This window comes from Mauremys reevesii, linkage group 19, assembly GCF_016161935.1.
Source record: "Mauremys reevesii isolate NIE-2019 linkage group 19, ASM1616193v1, whole genome shotgun sequence".
Lineage (NCBI taxonomy): Eukaryota > Metazoa > Chordata > Testudines > Geoemydidae > Mauremys > Mauremys reevesii.
Window position 1 is genome coordinate 17436745 of NC_052641.1, and position 27970 is coordinate 17464714.

The window sequence follows — 27970 nt, forward strand, 5'->3', positions numbered from 1 at the left end:
TCACAAAACATTGCAAAAATGTCTCAGAAGGCATTCTATTGGATGGTGGTGCATGGCACCCTGGGATACCTACCTGTGGTGCACCACACTTTGCATCGATGCAAGCAGCCAAGTATACACGTGCCCCAGCTACACACAAATTAAGGTGGCTGTATGCCAATGTAACTTGTATAGACATGGCTTGAAATTGTCCTCTGAGATTGAATACATCTCACTCTTGTGTCTCAGTAGAGTTATGTCTCATTCTCCCCCTAGAACTGGAGCAAGTGGGAGTTTTGCCTGGATAGGCACTGCCAGATTGTTCCCTCAGGAGCCGGAAAATCATCTTGTTTCTTTGACACTCTAGATCCGTTTCTCCTCTCCCCCAGTTGCTTCTTTACTTGTTGTTTACTTGGCTGTTAAAACTGGCTCAAAGTTTCTATTCTTGCAGTGCTCTTTGGCTGTAACAAAATTGCAAATATTGCGCAAAAGCGTTCTCTCTACAGCTGTTCTTGTAAAAACTCCTGCAGCACTGATTTCCCCCTCAGCTGCCCCTCTCTGCAGTGGATCAAACTCTTTTATTTGTTTAAACTATGTATTCTTCACTTCCGCTCCATGTGATGCCTTGGGCTAAACATCTTAATCACCCCAGGCCAGCCTTTGCTGTTGAGTGTCAGTAGCAGTTCCTTCAACATGAGCATCAATTCAATTTTCCTAGCTTTTGCAGTGATCCCTCTGGGATTCTGCTGGCCGGCAGCTTTCCAAGAGGTAAGTCTGACCTCCAGAGAGAACAGATTGCAAGAATGTTATTTTCCCCTCTCTATGGAAATAGGACAATGTGTGTTCAAACCAAAATGTATCAAGCCCCACTAATCAAGAAAGTACAACCATCTCCTCTGGGTGATCGTTCTGTACTAAAGACATCAACATTAAAACAAATAATAGTTAAGTTGCTGATGTGCGCAGGGTGGGTGGTGATGAATAAAGTTTTATTTCCATTTGTTTTTGCTTTGAAAATGTAAAGCTGCTATTTTTCTTTTTGCAGAAATTTCTCGAGGCGTTGGATCCAGAAGACATTTTCTCTTATTTTGGCACCAGTGCAGTCCTTGATGGTATGCAAGCCTTCTTCCTTCTGAATTTTGTAATGTGTCATGTTTGTAAATTTGTTTCTGATACTGTATATTTGATATCAGTAAGCACACACTTTTATTGACGTTAGCCCTGATCTGACCTGCAAACACTTATGCTTGTGATTGACTTTACTTACGCGAGTAGTTTGGTTCAAGTGTGTAAGTGTTTGCAGAATTGGGTCTGTTATTTGGAAATCCAATCCAGTAATTCTTTTAGCACTTTTCTGTTTCACTTCTCCTTCTGCACATTGTTATTGTTTTAGTGCACAATTCATAGAACAAAAGATTCTAAATAACCCTGGAACAAATCCAGATCAGCTGGGCACGAGAGTATAGACTATAATGACGATTTTATGTAAGTGTTTTTTTATAAACATTTCAAGAAAATATAATAATACTTTTAGATTGATCATAATTCAGGATTAAGGTACTGTTTAGATTTAGGCAAGATTCTCAGGGCAGGGACATTGTGTACTTACATGTTTGTCCAGTGTCTAGCAATAATAATTTTCACTTGTACAATGCTTTACATCTGATTAACTCAAAATACCTTACCTTTTTGTCAAGTAAATTGTTATCCCCATATGCAGATGGGGAAATGGGGGCACAGAGAGGTTACAAGTCTTGACCAAGTTCACACAGCAAGTCAGTTTCAGTGCTAATAGGAGAACCTGGACCTCCTGATCACCAGTTCTATGCTGTAGCTGCAAGATGATATAGCGTCAGTTTCGGGTAGGGTGACCAGATGTCCCGATTTTATAGGGACAGCCCTGATATTTGGGGCTTTTTAAAATATGGGCTCCTATTACCCCCCCACCCCCGTCCCGTTTTTTCACACTTGCTATCTGGTCACCCTAGTTTCGGGGTTGATAAAAACACAGAGGACTGGGGTCATTGACATAATTAAAGGGAAAAGGCTCTTTGGGCAGATAGTTGTATTTATTTTCCCACGCATCGTTATTGTTACTGTTAAGCATGTCTATAATCCTAGTAATTTCTGGTATTTCTTCCAGTACCGGAATTTGTTATTGCTCAGCCAGCTTGTCCCTGTGAAGAGGACCAAGTTGAACCAAAATCTTGTAAAGTTCAACGCTGCTCTCTCAGGGCCTGGGGAGAACTCTACGCCTTTGAATTCCTAGAGGACCACGTCTTTCTTTCCTCTTCCTTCGTGAGCGATCGAAAGCTGAACTCCTCTGTTAGTTTACTAAAGCAATTCCCAGGCGCCTGCTTTGCCGGTGGACAGGTAATGCGCCCTCCAGGTGCTGAATGTAGAGTCACGTACTGCGAAGGGCAGCTGGTGAGTATGCAGCATAGACTTTGAAATCAAAACATCGGCTGCATTTACAACCACTAATGATCGAGGATGTTTTGCCATGTGCACTTGGTCAGTTGTCTCAGAGTGAAGACCCAGGTGCCTAGAAAGCAAAGTGTCAGATCAGAAATAAGGGGTTAGAGCGAAAATAATTCCTGGGCAGAGGACCAGTGCGAGGACTATGCGCTACATAAAAGTTCCACTTTGACCTTGAAGGCGTGAAGAATGCTCAGGGTGGAAGTGGAACTTATGTGGTGCACTGGCCTGGTTCTGGCCCCTCTGCCGAGGGATGAGTTTCACCCTGAGCTTGGAATGGAAGAAAATGCCCTGCCCTCTCGAAAACATAAGGGGATCTACTTTTTATTTATTGATGACGAATTGATGGTGCTGGGTCCAAAGCCCAGAAATTTGGAGCTGGGTCCAAACTTCCTTCAAGGTCTCAGGGGGTTCAGATCAGTTTTACAGAAGTGAGGTTGAGCTGAGAAGTTCAAATCCCAATTTCCCCCAGAGTTTGAAGGGTTTCTGATCCAGTGCTGTGGCTTGGGACCATCTCTCCTAGCTAGAGAGCACTGTGAAGGCATTTCAGAGAGTCCAGAAAAGTCAGTGTCATTGCTCTGAAGGGTTTGCAGTTCAGTACAGTGTATGGGATCACAATTCTGCCATGAGAAAATGTAGAAACAGGCAAAGAAAGAAACAAGCCGCTCCCCTCACACCTGCTCAAAGGGAGGAAGGTCCCGAAACACTTATTTTTGGTCATCCCAATGCTGCCTCACTGAGCCTCCAGTAGCTTCATTTTTCAGAGCTTTTGGTAACCTGGCAGTTTGGTGTTCATCCAAATCCTTCTGATAACGGGAGATCCCGATGATGTGTGAGGTACTCCATGGCAATAATAATAATTAGCGTTGATTTAGGATCCTTTCCAATGAGGATCTGAAAGTGCTTTATAACTTTAATGAACCAAGCGTCACACTGCCCTGAGGAAGGTAATTGTAACCCCGTTTTATAGACGAGAAAGCTGAGAGGATAGTGACTCACCCGGAATTACACAGCAAGTTGGTGGTGGAGTCAGAAACAGAGAATAAGAAACCTAACACCCAGTCCCCTGCTCTAACCACTAGACCACACTCCCTCCTAGATCCTAGTAGGATCCTACTGATCACAAACAAACAGGAAGCCTTTGGTTTTGCATCCTGATGTGCCAAACATGTTCAATTTTGCCTGGGTGCAGCACCTATTTGGGAAATCTTGGCGGTAAAGGGGAGAGCGGGAGGAGAGGTGGCCTGTGACTTTCTCTTGGTGGTGAATGCCTCTGGAATAACCTAGGGGTGGGATTTTGCTTTCTTTAGCAAGGGGCCGTCATCGTGAACGAGGAAAAGATTCACATCAGGCCTGTGAGAAGCAAACACCTGAATGTGTTGGAAGACCCCAGCCTCCCCAGACCCCACATCATCTTCAGAGCGGCAGGGAGAGGGACAAGGACAATAGGAGGTATTGGATGTCTCGGGGCCACAAGAGGAACCACTGGCCCAATTCTGCCCTCTCTTTTTGCCTGCAGTCCGTGGGGTTGCATATGTGACGGTGAGGGCAGGAATTATTGCCGTCACAGCGTGTAAATGATGCTCTCAGTGAGACCTGTGTAGTCCAGGAGCACTGCTTGTGCCTTGGAGAAGCGGCCGAGCTGCATTCTACCACTCTCCCGTCTGCTTTCACCATTGCTAAAACAACATACAGCCTCAGTAAGGACTCAGGATTTATCTTGGCCTTGTCACTCACCAGTTACTGCCAAACACAAGAGCAAAGAGATACAAACTTAGCTGAGGATGGGTCAGGACTCAGGGTATGTAGGTGGGATACCTTGTGCATGATAAATTACCAAGAGTGGCAGCAGCAGCTACTAGAAATCAGGGCAGATGGGAATTAGCTAAGTCTCTGAAGGAAGCAATGTATTGCTCATAAGTGTTCAATAGGCTGGGATGGACCCATGGGCCTTTCATGCCTTCTTCCATCCTAACCTCCCTTGTATTCCCTCACGTTGTTGTAGAAAGAAAGTCTCCTCGTCTCTGGAAAAGAGCAGAGGGGAGCATCATGCACCTGGAGCTGCTGGTGGTAGTGGGCCCTGATGTTTATCAGTTCCACAAAGAGGACACCGAGAGGTACATCCTTACCAACCTGAACATCGTGAGTGGCTTTCTGTTTGATTTCAGTGCCACATTTCCTGAGCCTATGGTGGCTTGTGTTGGAAGGGACCTCTGGCGGGGCGTCTGGCTAAGCCCCTAGCCAAATGTTCTGGAAGGGCCTCCACAGAAGTGAGTGGGAATATCTCTCCCCTGGGGACGTACAGAATACTGGACAGAGGTGCAAAGCAACCACTTCACCTGCTTTGCCTGGGCCATTGTACCCTCATGCAGGAAGCTGCAAGCAGAAAGGAGGCATTCGCAAATGCTGGGAGTGCAGCTTTAAAGCCCCAATTGGAAAATGTGGCCCTTAATTTCCTTAGTAGCTGTTTGGGTGCTGGCTCCAGCATTAGGAGTTTATCCTTCAGTGCCCATTGATTTCAGTGGGTGTTGGATTGGGCTGTCTTTGAGCTGACCTATCATTTCACTGTGTGGGTTTTAACATTCTATTATTAATTTCTTCAGCGCTGCCCACCTGGTTCCAGTCAGGAACATATCACTGTGTTTTCATGTGGATGGCGGGGGCTGGGGGACTTGGCGGGATCTTGACATTCATTTTCATATCCTGTGAAATCCCTTGTTCTCTCTCTCCAGGAGGCTTTTAATCCTATTAGTTAAATCTAGTGCACATTAGTGGACAGACTTTGTGGCTTCCACTGAGTTTAGTTCTCAGATGAATCCTGGTTCTGTTTGGAATGGGCAGATTTCATGCATCTGCCTGTTTCTTTCCCTGGTGATTTGCAGATTTTATAATTACCTGGTGTGTCACCTTGGCAGTGCATCCAGCTGGGATGGTGGAAGATCCTCAGTATGTGTAGGGAGGCCTCAGTGTCAGTGCAGGGCACAGACAGGAGTCACACCGGCATCTTCATTATGAAACTCCTTCAGGATCCTGTTTTTCCTTTTACAGGGTGCCGAGCTGCTGAGAGATGCCTCGCTGGGAGCTCAGCTCAGGGTTCACCTGATGAGGATGATGGTCCTGACAGAACCAGAGGTAGAAAATGGGGGTTTGTTCACAGTCCTTAGAAGGGTCCGTCACAGGTGAGGCTGAGCCCAGCTCCCCTCAGAGGGCTAGCCAGCCTGTGACAGGGCCACTAACGGGGAGTCGTATGAAGATGTGCCTTCTCTTTAGGTGGGTATGAACATCACCACGAACATCACCTCCTCGCTGGTCAGTATCTGCGAGTGGAGCAAGAAGGTCAATCCCCAGAATGACTCAGATCCCCTGCACGCCGACCTTGTCCTGTATGTGACCAGGTAACAGAACTCCCCTGACAGAGGGGAGATTAGAGACGTGAGGTCAGGCTGGCAGGGTCAGGTGACCCGTGGCAACTGCTGGACGTGCTCAGATGGGATGGGAGGAAAATGTGCAGCCTTTGGAGAGGGGCCCTACAATTCTCCTTCCGGGTGGCTTGCTGTGGTGTAGAAAGCCCCTGTGCCAGTTGTTCCCCTGGTCTGGAGGGGGGAGGTATTCTGCATATCCGCACCCACCAGCTCCCCGAGCACAGATGGGGCTGAATGCTCAACAATTCCACTTCCTCAGCCCAGTGTTAACAGGAATATCCCAGCCCGGCTGTGGCGGACTCAGCACAATTCCAGCGGAGGCCTGTGTCCCCAGCAATGTTTGCATGATCATGGGAGGCTCATGTGAGGGCAGAAAAGTCTAGAAGAGGCAGAAACCCAGTGGTTGTTATAGAGAAATTCCCCAGCTACAGAGATTTCCTCTGACTCACACATTGGCTTGGCTTCCAGGGTCACATTATTCTCAATTGCCTGTAGCTAATGACACCCGACAATCTCCCATTGGATGTAATGTCCTTGTTTGGTTGTTGTTCTCTGCACCGAGGGGATTCTTGTATCTCTGTCTCCTGAAGACAGGGTTATATCTAATCAACACGTGCCGGGTAGGGTGGTACCTGAGCAGGTTCTAGGTACTCAGTGAAGCCTTCATTGAGCATCTCAGCCCCGGGGAGATGCATGTATCAAAGTGAAAGGAGGTGGAAAATACCTGGTGTGAGGTTGAGCTGGGAGAGGCTAAAGACATTTTCAATGGACAATGTTCACGGCTTGGGTTTTTAATCCTAATGAATCTGCTCTCCCGTTTTCCCCCCACCTGTCTCACCCTTCCCTGAGGTTTGACCTGGAGTTACCCGATGGAAACAAGCAGCTGCGAGGAGTCACCCAGCTGGGGGGAGCCTGCTCCTCCTCCTGGAGCTGCGTTATCACCGAGGACACTGGCTTCGACTTGGGAGTCACCATAGCCCATGAGATCGGGCACAGGTCAGAGGGCAAGACCCAGAGAGTCGCGAAGTGTCAGCCCTTTCCCTCAGAGAAAATCGGCCCCTGTTTGCAAGCTGAGTTCAGAGAGCGAGCAAGTCACCTCAGGTGGTGCTGGATCAGGACCATCCTTAGGATTTATGAGGCCCTATACAGTATTATTAAACTGGCGCCCCTATGCCCGACTTGGGGCACAGCCACCACCCCCACCTGTGGACCCCCAGAAGACACCCCCCCATTGCTGACACACACCAAGCTTTGTACGTAGCAGACACTGCGGCAGCCCAGGCTCACAGCCTGGGGTGGGAGGACTAGGCAGCAAAGGATACTGAGCCCCCCAGCCTGCCTCACGGTGGCGGAGAGTCACAGTTCCCTGCAGAGACCCCCGTGCCCTCTCCCTCATGCAGAATGCGCCGCACCGGCGCAAAATTTTCGGGTGCCCTGCGCAGCCAGGTATGCTGCGTATGCCTAAGGACAGCCCTGCTCAGGTTGCTTGAAACCCAACTCCGGAGAGAAGGAATGGGAACGAGGGGCCCAATTCTGCAAGGTTCTGAGCTCCCTTAACTCCAATCGTCTTCACTGGGAGCTGAGGGCACTCATCACCTCAGGAGGTACTCAGCACTCTGCACAGGGTCCTCCGTCCTCGGCTCAGTGTGCCACCAGCTGGATTCCAGCCCCTCAGAGGTAATCGATGTGGTGGGGTCTCGGTCCAGAGAATGGTGGTGACTCCCGGTGTCATGGCGGGGCGTGGTGACGAGAACATCGTGCAGTGAGTTACCTATGGGTGGGGTGAGGAATAACGAAGGGAAGACTGGTGATGTAGAAAAACACAAAACAGAGGTTGAGATTTATAATCCCTGCTCCAAATTCTTGGCTGGTGTAAATTTGTGCCGTTCTGGTGACATCAGCGGGCCTGTGCTCATTTATGCCAGTGGGGAATTTGGCCCGTTGTTTTGCTTGAGCCATGTCATTCACATCCAAACGTTTCCATCAGCCGCAGGTATAATGGAGCCTCTTCATCACCCTTTCCCCAATCCTTCGTCCCTCTGACCCTCTTAGCCTGTGTAAACTCTTCAGCACAGAGACCATCTTTTCCTAGGTGTATGGACAGTGCCAGGCACAAGGGGGTCCTGATCCTGACTGGGCCTAGAGGCACTAATGTAATGTCAATAGTATCCAGTAAGCACGAGCGTTCTGCAGGAGAAAGCGCGGTGTGCTGTGGGGAAAGGGAGGGAGATGGAATTAGAACAAAACGCAGTGGAAACTTCAATATCAATTAACGCTTTGCACTTCCCTCCCGTTGCATCTCTCCACATTGGCCTGAGAGCACTTTATAAATGATGAATTACGCCTCGTACCGCTGCCACGTAGCAGGGAAATACTATTGACCCCCTTTTACAAATGGAGAAACTAAGGCACAGAGAAGGGAAGAGACTTAACCAAGATCAATCACGCGCTCCCGGAATAGAACTCAGGAGCGGTGGCTCCCAGCCGGGGGTTGAAACTGCGCTCGGTTCCTACAATTTAACACAAGAAGATCAGCTGGATAATATCAGTAATGCCCCCCCCCCAATCTCTTACGGCAGTTTTGGAATCCATCACGATGGCGAAGGAAACCGGTGCAGTGGGAGTGGCAACGTCATGGGCTCCGAAGGCAGCCGCAACAGCGTGGACCTGGTCTGGTCGGAGTGCAGCAGAGAGCAGTTCCTTGCCTTTCTCAGGTAGAAGGAACCAGCTGTTCTCCATGCTCGTCTGCATGTCTGCGCTGGGGGGAGGAGAAAGGCAAGGAACAAGGTGGGGGACTCTTGGAGAGTGAGGCGCTGTTGATTTTTGGAGTGAACAAGTGGTGGAGAGAGCAGACCTCTCTGAGCCTAGGACAATGCTCATGTTTCCTGGGACGCCGGTAACGAACTCCCAGACTGAAGGCCTCGCGCCTGGGTTAGCGTACGTGCGTGTCCTCGCTGTCTGTGTGCAGGAAAGCCATGTCTCTTGTGGTTTTCCCAGGACAGGCCAAGCAAGCTGCTTGAATGATCTGCCGGACCTGGAGGGCAGCATCCCCGGGTGGAAGCCTGGCTTATATTACGGCGCAGACGAGCAGTGTAAAATAGCCTTTGGAAGCGCAGCCGTGGCCTGCACCTTTGCCAGGAATGACATTGTAGGTACAACGCTTTCCACCTGCTTGTGCTTCTGGCTGGTAACGGCCACCCCCGAAGTACTGCAGCTGGGACGGGCGTGGTGGCGCAGCAGGGGGGTGGGCTGGCATTGAGAGGGGGGTGGTGTTCATCTGTGGGGGGGATCTTGGCAGAGAGCAGGCTTAAAAAGAATTGGGATCATTTGTCCCTTTTTCTGCCCCTCCTCTCTCGCCTCCACTCAAGTATCCTCTTCATCATGATTTAACATTTGCATTGCAATAGTGCCCACAGATCCTGACCTGGTCAGGGCCACGCTGTGCTAGGTGCTGTACAAACACATATGGAGAGAGGCGCCATGTGGTGAGGAGCTCTCCCTCTTCCCTCTCTTGTTCTACTCCATCTCTTTGCTCTCCGGATCCCCCTTGGCCCCTCCCTTGTACAAGACTGTGTGGCTCCCTGCTGTTCGCAGGCCATGCGCAGCATCGTTAATGCGTCTCGTTAACAAGGAAACACTAATCCGGCTGCAAACCTCAGCCCCCGCGGCCGACCCTCGTCCTGTGCCATAACGATTGGCAGTGCCGGTCGCTGGAAGCACCTACAGTGCCTGCCACGTGCAGCATGGGCCTCATCTCTTTCCACTCGAAATGGAGACGCTCAGGAAATTGCCTAAGCCCTTGGGATTTGGAGGGAGAGCGCAGGTGCTGGCTTCCTGCTAGAAGGAAGCGGGTGGGTGGGTGTGGGTAAGGCATGCTTGTCTTCCTGCTGCTCCCTGGTATCCTGTGAGTGCTGAGCACACACACAGCCATGGCCCGGCCTAGGGAGGCCATCTACCGTGGTCTGCAGTGTTCTGGCTGGGAGGCGTGGGGGTCCTGTGTTGGTGAGATGGGGGCGGCAGCTCAGGTTGAGTGACTGGCCCAGCAGCCTCGGGCACGCACTGAGCAGCCTGGCGTCCCTGCCCTCCCAGGACATGTGCAGAGTTCTCTCTTGCCACACCCATCGGGCTGACCAGACCAGCTGCACCCGCCTTCTTGTTCCCCTTCTGGATGGGACCGAGTGTGGGATCAACAAGGTAAAGAGTCTCCAGGCGCTGCGAAGATTGGAGGTGGGAGTGGGTGGCTGCCGGGCACACGGTGGGGCAGGGGGTGACTGTAGGGCACACTGGATGTTTGGGTGGCAGAGTGGGTGGCTACAGGGCATCGTGGATGGCTGGTACAATGGGACAAATGAGCTTTCCTATGTAGAGAGCTAAGTCTGAAGAGTGATGGAGAATCCACCATCACCCTTGGTAAATTGCTCCAAGGGTTAATTAACCTCATTGTTAAAAATTTGCGCCTTATTTCCCATCTGAATTTCTCTGGTGTCAGCTTCCAGCCGTTGGACCGGGTTAGCCCTTTGTCTGCTGGACTGAGGAGCCCGTTAGCAAATATGCTATCGGCCTAGGATGTTTTCACTGTTTGTCCCCCACAGGAGGTAGAGCTGGAGGAGATGCCTCGCTCAGCTCCTCCCCTCGCGATTTGGGGTCCAATTTTCCTCCCCTCCCGTCCCGTCCCAGACAGGGGAGCGACTGAGGCACGAGATACTGTACCCTTCCAGTTGCATTTCTCCCAGCCGAAGGGGCAGAGCCCCTCCCCCCCAGCTCCCTGCAGTATTAGCTGGGGCACTGCTGTTGCTGATCCCTGTGGTGTTCTGGGTTGCAGTGGTGCTCCAAGGGACGCTGCAGCTCTCTGGAAGAGCTGAACCCTGTGGCAGTGGTGCATGGGCAGTGGTCCAGCTGGAGCCCCCTCACTGCTTGCTCCCGCAGCTGCGGAGGAGGAGTTGTAACGAGAAGACGACTCTGCAACAACCCCAGGTAAACACTTTCCTGTTTCCTGGCAGCGCCGTTGGAGGTGCTCGCAGGGTCCTCCAGCTGTTTGCAGGCCCAAAGTGTCCGTGCTTCCACTTGTTTAACATGTTCGAGTTCATTTAAACGTAGGCTGGCGTCCTGCGCTGTACCCAGCTTAGGACGTGCTGCATGTTTTGCCAGTGTAACAAGTCCCTTGTCTCTCTACTGACCGTGTGTATCATTCTCAGGTCTCGGTGCCTTTCCGCTGCCCAGGTGTGTCATTGTCCGGATGAGTCTTTTCAGTGCCTCGATCCCTGTGTCGCTCCATTCTTCTTCTTAGCATAGGCGCAACGTGCCTCAGCTGGCACCTGACCAGGATTCATCACTGAATTTGGTCTGCTGGTTGGGTCATTAGCTTCCCCGGCTTGGGGGTGCGACGTGAACGCTGATCCGTGCCCCCCGTCGCTCCACTGATTGGCTGCATCACTGACCCGTGTATTTGTCGTTTCATTAGCCGGCTCGGTGTGGCTGTCCACGAGCCAGATCTTGGTGCTGCGGCCCGGCACTCCCGGATCCTGTGTATTTGGATCATCAGGATCCTCTGTCTCCTCACTGTGGGGCAGCTCTTCCAGCCTCTCGCCTGGCTGCCTGCAGACCCACATGTCTGTTGTTTTCAGGCCGGCTTTCGGGGGTCAGGAGTGCAGGGGAGCAGACCTCCAGGCTGAGATGTGCAATACGCAGGTAGGCTGCCTTCTCTCGCTCCGCAGGCATCACGCACGTGGCCAAGCAATGCACTGTCAGTTTATACGCCATTTTTAACCCTTTAAGAACTGTACCATCCAGGGCCACAGCTTTCAGAGCTGAAACAATTGATTTCCCTGGGAAGGAAACCAAGGGTTGGGCATGGAGTCTCCAGCTGTGTGACAAGACAGGTATTTGTTCCGCTGTCGCTGAGGCCAATTGCTGACTAACAACTGACCAGCCCCATCAAGGTGGAATAAAGCATCTTATCTGGGACCCCTGAGAGAGCCGCCCAGGCACTCCGAGGGAGGGGTAATTCCCAGCTCTAGCATGGAAGCGGCCATCATGGTGCGGGCGACAGCAGGCGTTAGCCACTTGAGTACGGAGCTAGGGTCTTGGACGGGATTGTACTTGGGCAGCCGGCAGCTTTTAGCGCGATAGCTCAATCAAGCTGAAGCTCAGTCGAGCTGAAGATTACCCCTCTAGCTGCAGTGTACGTACCCCGAGTCCTTTCAGTGCAGGGCTGTGCTCAACAGCCGCCATGCTTGTATTGTTCACATTTTCCCCAGACATTTATTTTGGATAAGTAGGAAAGATAACATCATGTGCAAACCATCTGTCTCCCATTCCTAGCCCATCTCCTCCTCCCCAACTTCTCCTGCAACTTCACTTCAATGGGCTAGTCTTCTTCATTTGCTGTTTTTCTATTTGTCAGCTGCTGCTTTTCACCCCAGAGGTGGCTGCACTTAGGTAGTGGGTGAAGTGGTTCCTGGGATTCTGCTCTTACTGTATTCCATTTCACTTTCCTTGCATAATACTCTCCCTCTTCCATAGGCCTGTTTGACTTCCCAGTTGGAGTTCATGGCTGAACAGTGCGCAGCAACAAATGTAAAGCCGCTGTATCTCATTCCAGAAGTCCCGTCTTTTTATAAGTGGACGTTGGCTGCTGGTTATGCCAAAGGTAAAGAGGGAGAGAGAGGGACAGAGAACCCCCAGCGTGCCATTGACTCTCTTGTGCCTTTTTGCTTGAGTAACTCTGCCTTTCTCACCATGTCTGTCACCCCAGGGGATACCCTGTGCAAACACATGTGCAAGGCAGAGGAGAAGAATTTCATGGTGAGCCGTGGGGTCAGTTTCACAGATGGAACCAGGTGTGAGCAGAGCAACCACAGAGCTGAAGCGGCTTTCGATCTGTGCGTGATGGGCAGCTGCAGGGTAAGGGTTTTTCTCCCCGCAAGTGGATGGTGGATCCAGGCCAAGCTTCGGACATAGGATCTAAATGGTCTCAAAGGAGCCACCTCCTTGAGGAATAAGCAAACTGCGACCCAAACTTGTGAGGCCAGCTCTTCTATAAGGGTACGTCTATACTTACCTGCCGGGTCGACGTGTAGCGTTAGGAGTCGAGTTCGAACTATCTCGCGCGTCTACTAGGCGATGATAGAACGACTCCACTCGCCGCCCGCTCGAACTCGAAACTCCACCACGCCCGGGTGGCGGTGGGGGGGGGGAGCGCGACTGATCCGTGGCATGGATCCGGGTGGTGGGTGAGTGAGAGTGAGTTGGGTTGGAGGTAGTTGCCATTCTACTGCATAGCTGCTGAGTTCGACCCCCTTAGTTTCCCCAGACCTAAGACCAGGATTTGTTAGGGCTGTTTGGACTTTTGGACTAACTAATTGAGCATCCCGCTTGTGCATCCAATACCAACCCTGATTATACAGTACATAAGAACATAAGAACATAAGAAAGGCCGTACCGGGTCAGACCAAGTCCATCTAGCCCAGTATCTGTCTACCAACAGTGGTCAATGCCAGGTGCCCCAGAGGGAGTGAATCTAACAGGCAATGATCTCTCTCTCTCTCTCCCCATCCATGCCCCATCCTCTAGACAGAGGAGGGCTACCACCATTCTTATTCTTCCCATTCCATATAATAGCCATTTATGGACCATGAATTTATCCATTTATCTTTTTTACATTGTTACATTGTAGCCTTTCCTAGCCTTCACAACCTCCTCAGGTAAGGAGTTGACAAGTGCGCTGCGTGAAGAAGAATTTTATTTGTTTTTTTTTTTTTTTTTGCCTATTTTGGTACAGGTGTGTGTAATTCCTTCCTGACCAGTGCAGCAATCAGCTTATATCTTGATGCATGAGACTGAAATAACCTTGTTATCAATTCACCTCGCATAGCTATATATGTTGTTAAGGTAAGTGGGCAGACCTGGACAGACCTAACTCTCCTCCAGGAGAGGTTTGCCCAGAGTCAAACAGTGGGGTCAGTGGCAAAATGAGGAATAGAATTTAAGAATCCTGACTCTAAAAGCCATGCTGTAACCACCATCTGCGCTTGCTTCCTCTGCCCATGTGTGTCCGTGCTCACTGGGGTAGCTTAAAGAATGTAACCCAGGAAATGTCACTTTGGTCACTTCACCTGCTTCCCAGAATAAGCTGGTCTTGTGGCTCTCCCCTTTGCTCAGGTGTTCGGCTGTGACGGCAGGATGGACTCTGGGATGGGGATGGACTCCTGCAAGGTGTGCGGGGGAGACAACGCCACGTGCACCAGAGTGAGCGGCTCTTACACAGAAGGAAAAGCCAAAGGTCTGCAAGCCTCAGCTCCACTCTCCACATCAGGGTCTATCTCGGTTGCTGGATGCCCCCAAAGTAGATGCCGAGCTCTGTGCTGTCCCTATGCAGCTTCTTGGATGTGGTTTTGCTTGTTTCGGTTTTGTGTGGAATATGCTGGTGGAGGCTGTCAGAGATGGAGACTGATGAGATTAATGCTCATGCAGCCTGAGAGCTGGTTGCAGCCTGGGTTCCCTGCTGAGCCATTTGCAGTGTGGCTTCCCTTGTTGCCACGGGCAGGGATCCTGAACTCTGGCCTGGGGGGGAGAGCTCGGCCTAGCTGAGTTCTGTAAAACAAGGGGGCTGCCTGAGCAGGAAAATGTTGATCTGCCTGAGCTCGCCTCTGCCATCACCCTCACGTGGACGTCTCTGGAGGGTATCTTTAAAAACTGAAAGTGAGCGGAGGGCTTTGGTAGCTAGAGCAGAGGACGCTGAGGCCATGTTCCCAGGTCTGCCACTGATTCAGTTAAGCTTTCTTGGCTCTATTCGTCCCAGGGGTGACTCTGCAGTCAGTGGAGTGACACCGGGGGGAATTTAGTTCTCTGTGCCTCCGCCTGTCCTTCCGTAGCATAGCGATATAATACCTACCATGCAGGGGAGTTTAGAGGGTTAATTACTGTCTGTAAAGTGCTTTGAGATCCTCGGAAGGTGCCCTGTGAGGGCAAGGACTGTAATTACAAATCCCTCCACTCCTTACAGAAGGTGCAGAACTGAATGTGACCGCGTCTTCTCTGTGTTCGTTTCCCAGAGTATGTTACGTTTCTAGCCCTGCCTCACAAGACCACCCTCGTCTACGTTACCAATCGCAAACCCCTCTTCACACATTTGGGTGAGTATAATGGGAAGGCTACCAGGCCGGTTTGGTTCCTGTGCCCCCAAACACATAGACGGTCTCGAGAAAAGGCAAACGGGGGGAAGGATCCTGGCGGTGCAATCTCATCACTTGTGGGGTACTCTCTGTAGAGGAGCGGGGGAAGCGCCATTACTTGGGATGTTTAAAATAGACCGGAGAGGTCACTAGTGGATGCACAGAAGGAAGCCATTGTCTCTAGTTGATTCTGTGAACACACAATACCTCTCTGCCCTGACTACCACTGTTGCTTCTCTAGCTGTGAAGGTCCAAGGTCGGTATGTGGTGGCCGGGAAGGAGAGAATCTCCTTGAACACTACCTATCCGTCGGTAATAGAGGACAACCAGATCAAATACAGGGTGTTTCTCACCGAGGACAACCTGCCAAGCCTGGAGGAAGTCCATGTCGATGGGCCAACCCAAGAGGACATTGAGATACAGGTAGCTCGGTAGGGCTGGAAAGGGGATAGCCAGAACTGGCTTGGGGCTGCGTGGCTCAGGGCTAAGACCCGCAAGGCAGAGTCTGGTGGTGGTTGAGGCTTTGCTGATTCCCCCACAGCAGCAGACATTGAGCTCCATGCTGGTGATGGCCTCCTTGTCCTTGGAAATGGTTGAGCACATGTTCCCTGTGGGTTTTCTGTAGACTTAGGTGAAGGCTGGATGGGGGAAGAAAGGAGAAAACAGCAGAATCCTGGCAGCAAATCTCCCTTGTGATGCAAGAGGTCAGTTCCCTTCCCAGGAACAAACCTGGTGGAATTACAAGGCTGTTTCTCTAATTAAGCAGTTCCCATCATTCATTACTGAGGTTCGTGCTCCAGTAGCAGACACACACATGCTGAGGCAAAGCCACCCAGAAGAGGGATGTCCCTTTCAGGACGTGAATTCAGATTTGGGTTTTGGTTTTTATGGCAGACTTAATCTGAGTTTGAATGATTGGAAGTGATAAATAGACCCGGTTTTAACTTGAAATGTTTACAAAGAGCATTGGCTTCATAGTGTCTATTCAGTGCCCAGTGGATGGGTGTTCACAGCGTAAGTCCCCCCACTACAGCTTGCTCTACTTGGCTGTCCCCGCAGAGGCAAGAGGGCTGAACTGGCCACAGAGACTCTACTGCCATCAGAGGCAGACCCTCTGAGTTGGGGGCGGGTGCTGGTGGGGAGCAGCAGTGGGAGAAAAGATTGCGTTGTCCCTGCCTGTGCTGCAACACACAGAGATTGTCACACTCCAGGGCTTTTGACCCAGCACCTTTCACGAGCACTACAGTATAATGAGAAGTGATAATCAGGATAACGAAGAGGCTGCAGACACTATTGGTTTCAGTTGATTTATAAATTATGGAATTAAACAGGGAACAGTCAAAGATGCGGGAAGGAATTTAATACAGATGATGCTATTTTGTGTGTAAGTGACTTCTGAGTAGGGCAGCAAGAGTTGATTGCCTGTACCATATAGAAAGGAAGTGTCGCAATTGGACCAGAGACTGTACCTGTGGCCAATCAGAAACCAGCACTGCCACGATTCTGTTAGTGGTAGCTGATTGGTTGAGAAGTTCTTTTAAGGCCTTATGTCCTAACTCTGAACCATTTTTAGAATGCTGAGTTTAGAAACTTTTATTAGGGAATACTAATAAACACTCCAGCATGCTGATTGGCTGACAGAAATTCCACTGGCATTGGTACAACCTGGTGTTTGTTAGAGGTGAGTATGAAAAGAAGCCCCAGCTATTAGAGTGTTTGGAATCCACATCCAGATCTTGCACCCAGGTTCCATCTTTGCTATCCATGTGCTCAGACACATTCCTCTGACTTGATCTGCATACGCCACACCATACTGACCTGGGTTAAGCTCTAGATTTCTACGCTCTTCTCCTTCCCAGGTTTATAGGAAGTATGGGAAGGAATATGGAGATGTCACCAACCCAGACATCACCTTCAGCTACTTTATACCAAAGGAGAAACAGACACATGTGTGGATTCCTCAGTTCAGGACCTGCTCGGTGAGCTGTGGGGAAGGTGAGGCTGATGTGAGAACCAATGGTTAATTGGGGGAAGCTGCTCAGGCTTGTAGGTTGGCTGGCTGCTATCCACCTATGTCCTCAAACCTTCTGGACTCAGTTTGCTTATTGAAAGAAATGCGCTTGTTATCGCTTTCATACATTTTATTAAAACTTTTATTAAACAAACTAAAATTTAAAAAAGTGGCCAAATCTAAGCTGTTATTACTAATATTAAATTAAACTAAGAATACAGCAGTACGGCTATCAAATCATGATTGAATCAACAAGCTAGACTCAACAATGGATTGGAATTAGATCCTCAAATTAATACTCAATATAACCAATCCTTATAAACTCCAAAGAGGATTCTAAGAAGGTGGCTGTGCATTTGGTTATAAACCCCAGCTAAAGAATTTGGTCAAAGTCCATCAAGTCTATGATTTAGAGCTAGTGAAGTGTCATAATACTGAAACCAAATTATTACTTAATGTCTGATCTAAAGCTGGATGAATTTTTTTTGCACAAAACTTTTTTTCTTTCTGTTTTGGAACCGGGCTAACAATTGAACAGCTTCTCTTTTAGAACCTTCCTCTTGATCGTGAAAAAGTGACTTTAAAATCTTTCAAGATGAAACCCATGTAAGAAATAGAGTTTCTAAAGTTTATATAAGGGCTGAATTCCCATATTTGTTCTTTCTCTGACACATTTGGGGAGTCACTTTTGTCTTATTGGACAAAGGGAACTCACAGTTTCTTTCTATAAGAGCAAAGACCAGCCCGTAAATCAGCCTAGAATTTCCTTTCCTTTTTTCAGCTGGGGACCTCAGCAATGGCGGTTCTAATATTTTACTGAACTTTTGTTCCCAGGGGTGCTACTGGTCGATCACTCCTGCTTTGACCAGACCAGGAATGAAATAACAGATGATCAGCAGTGCTTGGAGACTCCACAGCCCCCTTCCAGGCTGGAGCCCTGTGCCATGGCACCATGCCCACAAGGGTGAGTATTCCTGAACGGCCTTTGCCACCACTAAGCTAAAGTCTCTTATCACTAGAGATGGGCATAGCTGGCTCTTGTCCTTTCACAGCTGGGTGGCGGGGGACTTCGGCCCCTGCAGTGCCACATGTGGGGGTGGAGTGACGGAGCGTCTGGTTCGCTGTATGAAGAAAGAAGGGGGCTTGATCCTGACGCTTCCCGATTCCAAATGCACGGATGCTCCCAAACCTGCCTCCACCAAGGCATGCAGCACTGAGCCGTGTCCCATAAGGTAATTCAGAGGCCTCCTGAATGTGCGTGTGTGGGGGGAATAAATCATTGACTCTTTCTCCCCTTGTTTTGTGTGACAGTCCTGTGATCAGGGTGGGTTATTGCATATTCTTCATTCCTGAGAGCACCTTGTTCCTGCCTGGGCCACGTAACCGTTTCTGTTACTATGCCCGTCACAGTGACTCCTGCGGGGGCAGCGCTCCTCCAGCTGGGAGTGTGGGGACTCAGCCACGAGGGGATGTTTGCCCTTCCTTTCCAATCACAGAGACTAAGTGTTCTCCCCAGCAGCACGGCTCTTAATCGGGAGACGGTCTAAGTGTTGTCTAGGCTGGAGTAGGGGACTGGGAGCCAGAACGCCTGGGTTCTTGAATCAGCTCAGCCACTGCTCGCTGTGCGACCTCTTGAACGTATCACGTCACCCCTCTGTGACTCAGTTTTCTCCTATGTAAATGGGAGTAGTAATCCCTACCTCCTGAAGGTGAGGGTCAGCTGATTCACAGTGCTAATTAAAGTGCTTGGAGATCCTTGAGTGGTGCTATTATTTCCCATGTAGATGGAAGGAATCTGAGCCAGGCAAATGCTCTGCCATCTGTGGGATTGGAGTCACCCAGCAGAACGTGACCTGTGTCCAGATTCTTGATGGACTGGAGACCACAGTAGACGACAGCCTGTGCCCGGCGGAAGAGAAACCTCTCGCTTTTGTGCCATGTGTGGTTAACATCTGTCCTCTGGGCTGGAACACAGTGAGTACGCTGGCCTGGCTAATGGGGAACCTCACGCACTGGCCCGTGGGGGATCCAGGCTGGGAAGGACCATTTTACTGCTGGAGGTTGAGAGGGTGTTATGCACACAGGACAGCTCGTTAGTCCAGAGCCCCATGTAGTCACTGCAGGAAGCCTTGCTCACCTTAGATAATGCTGCCGGGTTCATCAGGCTTTGTGGGGGGGGATTTAATTCTGGGAGGGGCCGGCTAAACCCTTGGGCATCATCCCACCCGCTTTCCTTCCCACGCAGCCATATTGCTCCAAGCAAAGCAGAGGCGGAAATGCTTTAGCATATGTCACAGAGAGCCCTCCCCTCATGAAATCACCTCCAGTACAGAAACCCCGGTGCCGTCTGTCAGAGGGAGCCCGCCATTCGCAAACGGGCTGCAGAATGAAACTGGAAGCTGGAGGGGGAGTTGATTGGCTCTGGGGATTGTTAATGGGGTGCAGAGACTGTCCCCTGCAGGTCACTGGTTCTAAGCCAGCCTGGGTGAGGCGTGACTGAAAGTTATGACTATCTAAGGTAGGTCAGCGATCGGAGACAATGTGTGTCCATGTCAGAGCCCCACCCCCACAGTGGGAACCAAGAGGTGCCCATGTAGGCAGTCTCAGCCAAGGGACCAGAGACTTACTGGCTATGAAGTCTGGAGGGGCTCTCTCCACACGGCTCAGCCTTATTGGTGGGACCCTGTGAGGGAAACGTCCCTTGAGCGTGCCGTGCTGCTACCACTGTGTGGGATAAACACAGGGTTTGGCCTCCAGGGCTGTCGGGTGCCTTTTGCCAGCACTAAAATCTACAGGCCAGTGTCCTACTAAAATAGTTAAAAGGAAAATGCTCAAATCTGTCTCTCTTCAGTCACAGAGGGAGATTCTTGTGGGGGCTTAGACGCACAGCTTGCATCAATGAGGGGGTGTCCTGGGGGTCCGGCTTGCATCACTGAGAGGGAGTCCTGGGGGTCCGACTTGCATCACTGAGAGGGAGTCCTGGGGGTCTGGCTTGCATCACTGCGCGGGCGTCCTGGGGGTCCGACTTGCATCACTGAGAGGGAGTCCTGGGGGTCTGGCTTGCATCACTGAGGGGGTGCCTGGGGTCCAGCTTTCATCACTGAGAGGGAGTCCTGGGGGTCCGGCTTGCATCACTGAGAGGGAGTCTGGGGGTCCGGCTTGCATCACTGAGGGTGTCCTGGGGGTCTGGCTTGCATCACTGAGGGGGAGTCCTGGGGGTCCGGCTAGCATCACTGTGGGGGTGTCCTGGGGGTCTGGCCCTGCACACCAGTTTGGAATCTGCCCCTGCTCCAGCGGAAGTGTGGGGAAGTGTCTGTGAGAGAGATCACAGGTGCTGTGGGCATGGTCCAGAGCCCTCTGACACGAATGAAAAGACTCCCTTGGTTCCCCTGGGCGAGCAGCAGCTGCCAGTCACTTGTCTTTTGCTGCTCTGTTGGAAGCAGGACAGTTCGCCCTCACAGGAAGAGCTGGTGCCATTTGGGAGTATCCAGAAGGAAAATCGCTCGGTGCATGTCTGGAGCCCTCTCGTTGGCGAATGCACCGTGACCTGTGGCGGAGGTGAGATGCTTGTGACACTGCACAGAAACATTCTTTGTTCTGGGGATGAGCTCAGCAGCCTCGTGCATTCGTGCAATTAACCTTTCACCACTGAGGAGTGGGGTGCGCATGTGGCTGTGGTCACAAGTACACAGAGTCTGGAAGAGTTAGGGGCGTGTGGCGCGGGGGTTGGAGCAAGGATGCAGTGCCTTCCCCGGTAACGTTCCTGGTTTGAATCCAGAGTAGGCTGGTACTAATATAAGGTTCCGGGAGCTTGGGCAGAGCTTGCTTGATCTATAAACAGCACTGAGCTCCAGCGTGAGGCTGCTGCTCTCATAAATGATCTTGTTTCCACAGCCGCATCCATGCCATGCTATCAGACTGTCTCCCCTTCCCCTCTAGGTGTGGCCCAGCTTCGTTATGTGTGTGTGGCTTTCGAGACCAAGGAAGAAACCCAAGAGAAACATTGTAATCGAGTGCCAAAGCCAGCGAGCAGGCTGGAAAGCTGCAATCCCATGCTGTGCCCTCCAAAGTACGAGACGGGTCTCTTTTCACTGTCAGCCCTTTCCCACAGGGGAAGTGTTGTGTGGGTCCTGGTACAGATGCTCTCTCCATTCTTGTCCCCCGCAGTTGGGAGGTGAAGGAGCTGGCTGCATGCCCAGTGAGCTGTGGAGGAGGGAGAATACCACTCTCTCTTCGCTGTGTACGACAAGAAGGAAATACAACCCGTCCTCTTCCTCATTCCAAATGTGGGAGGATGCCCCAGCCAGACAGCACCAAGGAGTGCGGCACTGATCCGTGCCCAGCAAGGTGACTGCTAGTTGCTTCAGGGCCTGGGTATAACTGAGTGAAGCCCTCGCATGCTTATCTGCCATGGGAAATCTTAGCCCAATACCCCTGATACCTCACTACCTGGGAGCGGGGAGGAGCCCCAGTGTAACAAATCTGGGGTTGTAAAAGTGGACGCCACAGTTACCACCTAAATTGTGCTTAGACATTCCAGTACCCCAGGCGTCTACCATGTGAACTAAAGGACAATCAGCTGTAGTCTTATAGGGCTGATAGCAGGCAAATCTTCCAAATAAGCCCATTAAGAAAAGCTTTGGATCTAGTTCTTTGGAGGTTGGACCCAAAACCCACCGTAGTTCACTGATGGCCGGGGGCTGGCTGGCTGAGGGGTGGAGTCACTCATCGATGGCTGCGTTGTTCCCAGGTGGCATTACAAAACGGACTCGTGCAGCGTAAGCTGCGGAGCAGGTGTGCTGCGCAGGGTCCTGTACTGTGCGAGGGAGGCCGGGGACAAGGTGGAAGAGATTGTAGCGGATGCACAGTGTCGCGGTTTGCCTCGCCCAGAGGAGCAGGAGCTGTGTAATCTGGAGCCGTGCCCTCCAAGGTCATTATAATCACACTCCCCAAGACCGCGTGTGCCTGGGGGGAGAGGCTGTGTCTTTAAAAGTGCCATGGACTCAACCCGGTGTGGTCGGGGAGCCAGGTTACAGAGGGGACCTCTGGATTGTCACTCTCCAGAAGCCGGAGACAAAGTGCTTTTGTGTTAGAGAAAGGGTGAAGGGTGCTCACTGCCCAGTCCCTTCTGACCCCGTAACTTCAGGACAGAGATGCATGGCAGGGTGGTAGCAGAAGCATGTTCAGCACAGGCTGGCTAGGAGGGTGTATGGCCTCTAGTATCTGTCTTTGTTTTTGATGTTGCAAGAGGCTGTTTACTGGGCTGAAATAACACAAGAGTTGGTCTGTTCAGGATACGTCAGTTCCAGGGGGGTGGAAATATCATGAGAAGACCAGATCTTGACTCATTTCAGCCCGTACATGTCTCCCTGAGGGGAGGGGGGAAAAGGGCTTGTGATGCACATACTGTGAACACCCATGCAAATATTGAGCTCCTGGGGTTTCGGCAAAACCCGAAGATGCTGCTCTGCAGCTTTCAGAGGACTCACTTCCACACCAGCCCCAGATATTCTAACCTGGCCACAGGGACTGACTCTGTTCCAGGTACGGATTGGAGCCACGATAAGCTGGGATGACCCCAGGCTGCAGTGTGCATGTGGCTCAGGAAGGGAGTAGATGGATGACTGGGAAAGTGGGAAGATGGGGAAGTCTCAGGGTGAGCTTTTTAGCCGGGGCTGGTGGGAGGAGGGGAATCAGTCCTCACTGAATTTTCTCCTTCCCCTTGGATCAGATGGAAAGTAACAGCGACTGGTTCGTGTTCCTCCTCTTGTGGGCTCGGCATAGCCCCGCAATTGATCACCTGTGTCCAGCTCCGCCAAGGCCTAGAGACCGAGCTGGAAGAGAGTTCGTGTCCGGAGGCAGAGAAACCCCTCTCCAGCATCCCCTGTATCATCAGAATGTGCTCCTACCAGTGGGGTTTCAGCGAATGGACAGAGGTACCTGCTACCCTTCTAACTCAGCCCTAGGTGCAGGAGCCGTGCAGCCCTCTGGCTTCATAGCAAATGCCAGGAGAAATAACTCCTCTCTCGCACACTGCATGGTGTTAGCATCCATCAAAATACCAAACTGTTCCTAGGGATGTCATCCATCTTTCCTTCCTCTCTCCCTCCCCGAGCAGGGTATCTGTGCAGCCCCCATGTTGCTAGCCTTCTGGTCTTTGGCTGCAGTTTAAAAATGGCCCTTGCATGTTTTGGGGCGATGTGCTCCATGCAAGTCTTTTCTGAACTTTGGTCAAACCCTTCCCACCTAATCACTATTGTGCACGAGTATCGATACATCTGTGGGTCTCAGGGTCCTTCGGTAAGGTGGCTCAGCACTATAATCTCCATTTCACAACTGGGGAAACTCAAGGACGTGTTGGCCAATATCAGTGGAACAGATGAGACTATAACCCAGGTCTCCCTACTCCCTGACGTGCACTTTAGCCATTGAACCTCCTTCCCCCTGCATAGAACTCTGACTCTGGATTTATAAAGGCCTCTGGGTTTCTTCCGCTGCAGTGCTCAGCGTCGTGTGGGAACGGCATTCAGATGCGGCAGGATTTCTGCCTCAATCCGAAAACCCACGAGCACGTGAACCCCGTCTTCTGCATGCGCTCCCCCAAGCCCATCACGGTGCGTGGCTGCTCTGCTGGCCCCTGTCCTGAGCAACCTGCAGTGGATGGGTCCTCAGGATCAGAACACCAGATACCAACCTCAGCTCTGATAACGACAGCAGCCACTATTTATCCCGAGAGGCCAGAATACAAAGCCCTGGATCGTCTTCCAGCCAGGGTGCTGGCTCCTGCACCCAAACGCCGCGAGGAGCTTTCAGCGGGGGAGGAGGACACTGATGAAGCGTACAGTTGGGTGGTGATTCCATAGAGTGATGTCCTTAGCCAGTACTCCAGCCAGGGGTCTGAGTCTCCTCCCGCACTCAGGCAGTGCTCTGGCAGGGAGCAGGGGAGCACTCCAGTACTGCAGTGGGAAATCTGTCTGGGTCAAGACTTCATATTCCAGGCTTGTGATCATTGAAAATCAAATGAAATTCATGGCTGAGCTTAATTCCGGCCCACATCAAGCTCAGATCCAGGGCAGCTCCCTCCCAGCTCAGGAGGGTGAAAGTCCCAAGTGGGTACAGCACATTGGTATGGCTAGTGGTTCTGGTGATGGGCAAGTTCTGCTCAGCGTTCACCTGTTCTGCTTTGCTGTGAAGAGCATCTCGCTAGGAGCTGCGTGGAACATTCATAGCACAAGCCAGAAGCCCCCGGTACGCAGCTTGATTCAGGTTTGCTGCAGCCTGAAAAGTCGGAGCAGATTCACTGGAAGTCTTGCTGTGGGTCACGCCTTCCAGGCGCCAGGGGCTACCCATCAGAAGGGAGTTACGAGCAACAGCTCTCTTCCCAGGGCCTCCTGCATTCCTGAACTGCAAGCACCTCAGGGCAACAACTGTCTTACTGTGTGTCTTGTACAGAGGTGAACCGCACTGTTGGCACGTGTTCAGGCGCAGTGATCGCAGTCTGTGCTCCAAGGAGCTTGCAGACAGTACGGTGCACGTGCTACGATGTATAGGGAGTGGTGTCAGTGGGGGTACGGTCCTCCTGCTGCACTGACTCATCCGCGGCATCTGTGCTTTTCGTTTTATTGCGCAGGTGTCTGTGGGAGGCTCTTCCTCAACTCCACTGGGGTCATCAACATGACCGGCCTGCAGGTCAGTGACTGCACGGTTTCCATCGGACGCCCCTTGGGGGAAGTGGTCACGGTCCAGGTGCTGGAGAGCTCCCTAAACTGCAGTGCAGGTACGTTCCAGAGGCAGCAGAGCTCACCCCTGGCAGGGGACTTCCAGAACCCTGCGCCTGCCTCCTCCTGGGAGTCCTGCTCGTCCATTGCTGGGGACAGGCACCAGGGTGCTCTCAAGAGAGGCTCTCCAGCTGTGGACTAGCCCAAGCGCATTCGCCCCTGAAAGGTTTATCTTTGCCAGGTGGGACTAAACTAAGCCATCGCCTTTTCTTTCCCGATTTGTTCTGATTTCTTCCTTGACTGGTGATCGGTACGTGCATGGTGGGGCAGGCGGGGGGCGAAAATTACTGCCCATTTTGGTCTGTTACAAAGTGATGCTTTTCCTGTGCGATGGGCCCAGATACTGCACCAATGGGGTCTGTGCAGGCTAATAACGTAAATCAAATCACTTTCATGGCTGACATTGACGAGCTAAGGGCTAGATGTTAAGAAATATGGATTGGAATTCCATGGCCCGTCTGACACAGGAAGTCAGACCAGATGATCGTAACAGCCCCTTTCGGCCTTAAAAACGAAGGACGGATGCGTATTCTGAGATTCTCATGATATAAGTGTAAGTTCCCCCAGGGGCTTCTCATTGAATCACAGGTCTTATGCTCCCAAGCACAGTTCATTTACTGCCCGGAACCAGAACACATCAAATATTCTGTCATTCCAGGTGACTACCTAGTGGGAATTACTATAAAACAGTTTTTCAAAATAAAGCACACAGATGTATAGAAATGTTTTAAGTCCAACCCAATAGCTCTTATGTAGAACAGTCTTACAGACTTTACAAGCAGTGTCTTAGACAGTGAATTACTAGGGCTGGCAATGAGTCAGTTACTGACAAAACAGCTGCTTCTGTTTTTAAGATTTCTTCTCCTGATCAAGAGTCCTCCCATCCCCAAATCTCTCCTGAATTGAGCTCTTCGTTCTTGTTTATCTTGCCTTACACAGATTAGAAAATATTCAGAGCAGAGACCACGTCATATTTATATTTGTAAAGCCCTGGATAACTTGTGGTGCTACTTAAATGTTTTTAACTATCTTAATAAAGTGCGTCGTGTATTAGTGTTAATGTAGAAATGGCCGCAGGGCCATGATGGAGCACAGGCCTTGGTGACAGTGACTCCAGCTTTGAGATGAGACATGAAATCAAGCTCCTGGCCACTGGTGGTCATTAAAGAGTTCGCAGCCCCTTTTTAGCAAGGTATTAGTGACAGCCTCCCTGCCAGATTCCAGTGTGCACAATTATAAGCTTGTTCCTTAAAATATCCTTGTGGTTTCATTTAGATACCTGACTCTTCTTCACTTCTTTTCTTGAACTGTTACAGAGCGCTGTTGTGTGCTGTTAAACAGCTGCTGTGTTCCATGCCAGAGGTGCTGCATTTCACTGATGGGTGAAGTGATCATTACCTTAGTCTCTCAAGAAATTTCTTAGATCTGTAAAGTATACGCCTGTTGTATCTGACTGTGCCGTCACGACAGCGTGTGTCCTCTCATGTAGGTGTATAGTTTAATAATCCATGAGGCGCAAGATTGCAAACAGATGTCACATGGGAATGTGCAGGCTCCTGCTGAGGACTTGGCACGACGCTGGGTCCTTTTTCCAGTCGGTTTTTTGCATCTGTCTTCCTCAGAGGGTTTCCATCTTTCCATTCACGTCTGTCCTCGGCTGTGTCTTCAAAGTTATCCCCATTTATGCCGCAGAGAGTGAGACTCTGCTTAAGGGAAGCGTTTTCATTGACCACCCTTCCTGCAATCATTGCCTCGACGCTGGTTGTTTTTGCTCTTTCACGGATGTTAACCTTTGAGACTTTCTCTGTAAAGTACTTTGCGGTAAAAGGGTCCTTTATCACTATTGAATTTTATTTCAGGGGAGATCGTGCTGTTTTCTGAACGGATGATGTGGCGGACAAGCTGTAAGAAGCTGACGGTGTCATCCATAAACTCCAGGACCAACACATTGATGGTGAGACAGCGCCTCCTGCTGCCAGGGAATGGTGTTGTTCTTCAGTACAACAGCAAAGCAGCCGCAAAAAAATATTACCAAGGTACTTTGCTGAACTCTTCACTGTGGCTTTCGGGCAGGGGCAGGGAAAGCAAGGCCCATTGAGTTTCACTGTGCAGTTCATGGCTGCCCATGGAGACCAGAGGGCCCAGAATATTGAATGTTGGGTACAGTCGTCTCCATTGGCTGCCCTTCTGTATTGAAGCTGAGTCCCTGAAAGATGCTTGCACATGCTTTGAGATCCCCTTCTGGAGTGCACCAGGGAACTTTCTGGGCATGCTTTATTTTGTATGGACGTACCAAACACAGTGTTCCAAACTGCTTTCTCTCCTATCCCGCTTCCCCATCTCAGACTGTGATGTGCAGCTGTTTGGTCCCTGGGGTGAAATAGTGAATCCCGGAGAGTTGCCGGACCCAAAACGACAAGTGGCATGTCGGACCTTTATCAACGTGGCTCCACGGTATCACATAGCCATCCATGCCCTCTACATGGACCTGGGGACTGAAAACAACCACACACGCTCCAATTACATCTCGGTGAGACATCAGCCTGGGGTGGGGCACCTCTAGCTCACGCTTTCCCCTCACAGGCCCTGAGAAATTTGCTTCTACATTCGAGCTTCAAGCACATTGGAAATCATATAGCGTCAATTCTGATCTCAGTGACACCAGTGTAATGTGATGCACTTCTCTGAGGTGTCCTGGCATAGCACAAACAATGCTCTTGCTTGAAAGAGGCAGACTGCTATGTGATTGTGATTCATTCCTTTCTTTGTTCAGATCCGCGATGTGACTGCCATGAAGACAACAGTGTTTCATGGGAAACAGCTGTTCTTCTGGGAATCGACGGGGAGCCAGGTTGAAATTGAATTTAATGAAGGCATTACAGAAGATCATGTCAGTTTCCGAGCAGAGTACTGGGTCAGAAAGCCCAGATAAATGGAAACAAGGGACACCCCAGCCAGGGAAGCAGTGGATCAATTAGAGTCAGGACTCCCAGCGCTGCCACTGATTCACCGTTTGACCTTGGGCAAATCATTTAACCCCTCCACCTCAGTTTCCCCTTCTGTTTCATTGGAATAACAAGACCTGTCTACTTCACAGGGCTGTTCAGTTAATATTTGTAAAGCATGTGG

The 27970-nt window shown here is 50.8% G+C and overlaps 1 protein-coding gene across 5 annotated transcripts; it reads left to right on the forward strand.

The window, feature by feature from the left end:
* The first annotated feature begins 433 nt into the window (after window positions 1–433).
* ADAMTS13 (ADAM metallopeptidase with thrombospondin type 1 motif 13) lies at window positions 434–27935 on the forward strand. 5 transcript variants are annotated; one of them, XM_039506190.1, is made up of 32 exons: window positions 439–747; window positions 1025–1091; window positions 2123–2406; window positions 3768–3909; window positions 4463–4599; window positions 5506–5589; window positions 5728–5852; window positions 6729–6875; window positions 8459–8593; window positions 8877–9027; window positions 9969–10073; window positions 10702–10853; window positions 11504–11567; window positions 12402–12528; window positions 12634–12782; window positions 14040–14160; window positions 14933–15013; window positions 15294–15475; window positions 16912–17047; window positions 17898–18027; window positions 18116–18295; window positions 18848–19037; window positions 20507–20621; window positions 21003–21132; window positions 21231–21410; window positions 21814–21993; window positions 22795–22999; window positions 23564–23906; window positions 24694–24840; window positions 26701–26877; window positions 27187–27371; window positions 27615–27935. In XM_039506190.1, exons 1-32 carry the CDS (start codon window positions 673–675, stop codon window positions 27771–27773), a joined length of 4785 nt encoding a protein of 1594 aa, XP_039362124.1. In that variant the 5' UTR covers window positions 439–672; the 3' UTR covers window positions 27774–27935. The 5 variants fall into 5 exon arrangements, 4 of the variants coding, with proteins under 4 accessions (XP_039362126.1, XP_039362125.1, XP_039362124.1 ...); XM_039506192.1 differs by lacking the exon at window positions 21814–21993 and having other exon boundaries at window positions 438–747; XM_039506191.1 differs by lacking the exon at window positions 18116–18295 and having other exon boundaries at window positions 438–747.
* The last annotated feature ends 35 nt before the right edge of the window (window positions 27936–27970 follow it).

What these genes read in the sequence shown, in the direction of transcription:
- ADAMTS13 (XM_039506190.1), top strand. Translation starts at nt 673, where the DNA reads ATGAGCATCAATTCAATTTTCCTAGCTTTTGCAGTGATCCCTCTGGGA. An exon ending in CCGAGTGTGGGATCAACAAG is followed by an intron (nt 10,074 to 10,701) that starts GTAAAGAGTCTC and finishes TCTGGGTTGCAG; the next exon opens with TGGTGCTCCAAGGGACGCTG. An exon ending in CTGGAGCCGTGCCCTCCAAG is followed by an intron (nt 21,994 to 22,794) that starts GTCATTATAATC and finishes CCCTTGGATCAG; the next exon opens with ATGGAAAGTAACAGCGACTG.